Below are 3,344 nucleotides of genomic sequence, written 5' to 3'. Positions count from 1 at the left end.
TCCCCGTGCTCCGGTATCTTCCCAGCCGCTCCATGAGTTTGTTTAAAGATTTCAATAAGCGATTCCTCCATTTCCTACAGAAGATTATCAAAGAGCACTACAAGACCTATGACAAGGTAAGAGCTTGCAGGACCTTCACCTGCACCAGAGATGTGTCCTGCCCTCTGCCCCTCTCTATTTTCTTCTTGCAGCCAAGCATCAATGGACATCTATGTTCTTGCAGGTATTGCTGCATTTAGCAAGTCCAGCTGTAGTCTCACTCACCTGTAGTCTCTCCATGTGCAGTCCAGCACTGCAGTCCTCCTTCTCCTCCACGGCCCTGTGTGATAGGGCCAGTTTGTTGGTTGAACATCTGATCTGTGCCACAGGTTCCCTGGAGAACCATCCTCTCATTTTCATAGGTTGCAAAAGCAGCAGGGACCATGGGGCTTGAAAGATTTATGTTCTCCAGAGCTCGTATGACCCTGGGCTCCCCCAGCATCAGGTTGTTGCTCAGTAACACCCATTCCTCTGCTGGTGCTGCTGCCGTGACTTGTCTTCCCTTCCTCTTAGAACAATATCCGAGACATCACTGACTCCCTCATTCAGCAGTGCCTGGAGAAAAAAGTGGAAGCAAATACTGCCACGCAGATCCCTAAGGAGAAGATCGTTAACCTCGTGAACGACCTCTTTGGAGCAGGTATCTTTTCCCACCGGTCCCTCAGCTACTGCAGATTTTCTCAGGCTCCTCGTGTTATAGCTCTGTCTGACCCATCTTTGTCCAACACCAGGCAGCCAGTTTAGGTCTAAGCGCTCATTCTCCTGCTTGCTGGTCTTCCTGGACCTTCCAGGGATACCCCTAGAGAGCAGCATGGGACGTTAGCTCTGGACAGAGGCTTCAGGGAAAAGCGAAGGGCACAGCTTATAGCTCAGTCAAGCCTCACAAGCCAGGGTGGCTTTTCCTGGTTGAGAGAGATGTCTATTGACTGATTCATCTTTGAGTTACTCTGTGGAAACTCCCCCGATTCCAGAGAAGTTATACAAACCTGACATAACCCAAGGGTGAATCAGGATGAACGAGAGCAGAATATTTTAGCAAAGTTTTCTCCGACAGGATAGAAACCCAAGTCTTACTGTGTGCCCAGGATGTCCTCTGCCTTCTTAGCCATCCATCTGATGGTTAGGAGGCAAGCCAAGGCACGTGCCCCGCAGGTTGTACAGACCTCATCTGCACGCTTTCCTCTTTGACCAGGCTTTGACACCGTGACAACTGGCCTGTCCTGGAGCCTCTTGTATCTCGTGACGTACCCCAACATCCAGAAGAAGATCCAGGAAGAACTAGGTGAGTCCATGAGCCCGCTGCCTCCGGGGCCAAAACCTCTCTGGCGAGGGCTGACCCCACCCCGCTCCCCCCTCTCGACCTGCCGCAGACCAGACCATCGGCCGGGAGAGGAGACCGCGGCTGTCGGACCGAGGCACGCTGCCCTACACAGAAGCCTTTATCCTGGAGATGTTCAGGCACTCCTCCTTCCTGCCCTTCACCATCCCGCACAGGCAAGTGCTGAGGTGGCAAAGGAGGTGGAGGGACAAGGTGGGCTTGAGGCATCTTGCTACAGCCACGCCGCCAGCGGTGTGGTGAGAGGCAGGGAGATTATTACCGACTTGTAGAATGATGGCTTCATCATGGACACGGGGAGCTCGCAGCTCTTGTGGGAGCTCCCAAAGAGCAATCCTTGCCTTCTGCTGACTTTGCTGAAGATACTCCACCCAGCTCAGGTAGGGGTTGCCCAATCCAGCTCACGGACAATGCAACTGCCCCTCATAAAGCCATCTCTTTGGGCCACATCCTTACTTCAGCAGCATCAGGAGCAAACTAATAGTCCCCTGAGGATGCAGAAGAGCCTTTTTGCTTCCCAAACTCTCACAGTCGTTTCTCTCTCCAGCACGACCAGGGACACGGTGCTGAATGGCTACTACATCCCAAAGGACCGCTGCGTCTTTGTCAATCAGTGGCAAGTGAATCATGACGAGTAAGTACCTTCAGAGGCAGAAAGCCTCCTGAAGCGACATGCAGGCCCTTTCCTGCGCAGTTTTCTTCCTGGGCAGAGGTGGGGTCAACCTGCTTTAAGAGAAAAGGGAGCAGGTGAGGTATCTACTAAATTCAGGGATATTCTTCCTGGCAGCTCCCCCTGATCCCTCTGAGCTACCACCTTCCAGCCACCATCTCAGCATCTGATGTTTTCCCTTCCAGGAAACTTTGGAAGGATCCACTGACCTTCAACCCGGAGCGTTTCCTCAATGCTGAAGGGACCGAAGTGAACAAAGTGGATGGGGAGAAGGTGCTGGTTTTCGGTCTGGGGAAGAGGAAGTGCATTGGGGAACCCATTGCCAGGTGGCAGGTCTTCCTTTTCCTGTCCACCTTGCTCCAGCAGCTGGAGTTCAGTGTCTGCGACGGCAAGAAAGTGGACATGACGCCGCTCTATGGACTGACCCTGAAGCACAAAAGGTGTGAGCACTTCCAGGTCAAGCAGCGCTTCCTCATGAAGAGCATCAGCTGAGCAGCGGGCTTATCCATTGCCCAGACATCGCCAGGGGGCAAAGACTTGGGTGTCTTTGTAGCACAGCCGGGGCTGGTACAACTTTATGGGATGATAGAGTAAACTGAAGCCATTGAAACTCCCATCTTATCTTCACTTTGTAGCATTTCTTGCCTTTTTCATTTTCCAGCATTTCTAGTGTTGGATATTCCATCAAATGTTGGGTGTTCCGTCACATCTAGTCACAGTACCACAAAGCACTTTATGGGGTGTGTGAACTGTCTTTTCCTAGAGGGAAAGGGAATGTACCCAAAACCAGACCATCCGAATACCGTCGGGCTGTATTCTTTCAGAATCGCTCTTTGATAGCTGGAGGACAGCCAACCCATGCCATGTTCCCACAGCCTCCATCGATGTTTAAGATCTTGGCTGAGGTGATGCCCCAAAGCTTGGCTGGAGATGAGGATGATGTTATTGAGGTCCAGCCGGTATCGCTATTGCCAGACTAATCAGGGGACAAATTTTCACTGATTGAAAATTACCTTCACTGTAGATGTGTCTGCAGGGAAAAAAACCTTGGAAATCTTGGAAAAACGCTAATACTTCTCCAAGTCCTCTAAGGACAAGCTGTTCCCTTGTTTCTACACTATGTTTTTAATTGCCTGGCTGACTTGTCGTGTCACTCTAAGATCCCATTCAGGAGAGATTTATCTTTGTCCAAAGAGAAGCTCAAAGCACTTTAGTGCCTCTTGGAGAATCTGTCAGACCACCTTGCACCAGGGGTTCTCCTGCTGCTCAGATTACTTTCTTCAGAAAAATGAAAGGGAT

General features: G+C 51.0%; 1 protein-coding gene across 1 annotated transcript; it reads left to right on the top strand.

The window, feature by feature from the left end:
- Positions 1-6: 6 nt before the first annotated feature.
- LOC104081801 (cytochrome P450 1A5-like) lies at positions 7-2,652 on the top strand. The gene is made up of 6 exons (XM_009584673.1): positions 7-116; positions 553-679; positions 1,232-1,321; positions 1,410-1,533; positions 1,923-2,009; positions 2,231-2,652. Exons 1-6 carry the CDS (start codon positions 33-35, stop codon positions 2,535-2,537), a joined length of 819 nt encoding a protein of 272 aa, XP_009582968.1. The 5' UTR covers positions 7-32; the 3' UTR covers positions 2,538-2,652.
- Positions 2,653-3,344: the final 692 nt, after the last annotated feature.

Source organism: Fulmarus glacialis, unplaced genomic scaffold, assembly GCF_000690835.1.
Source record: "Fulmarus glacialis isolate BGI_N327 unplaced genomic scaffold, ASM69083v1 scaffold23099, whole genome shotgun sequence".
NCBI lineage: Eukaryota > Metazoa > Chordata > Aves > Procellariiformes > Procellariidae > Fulmarus > Fulmarus glacialis.
Note: the sequence above shows the minus strand (reverse complement) of the source record. Positions and strands in the feature narration are given on the sequence as shown.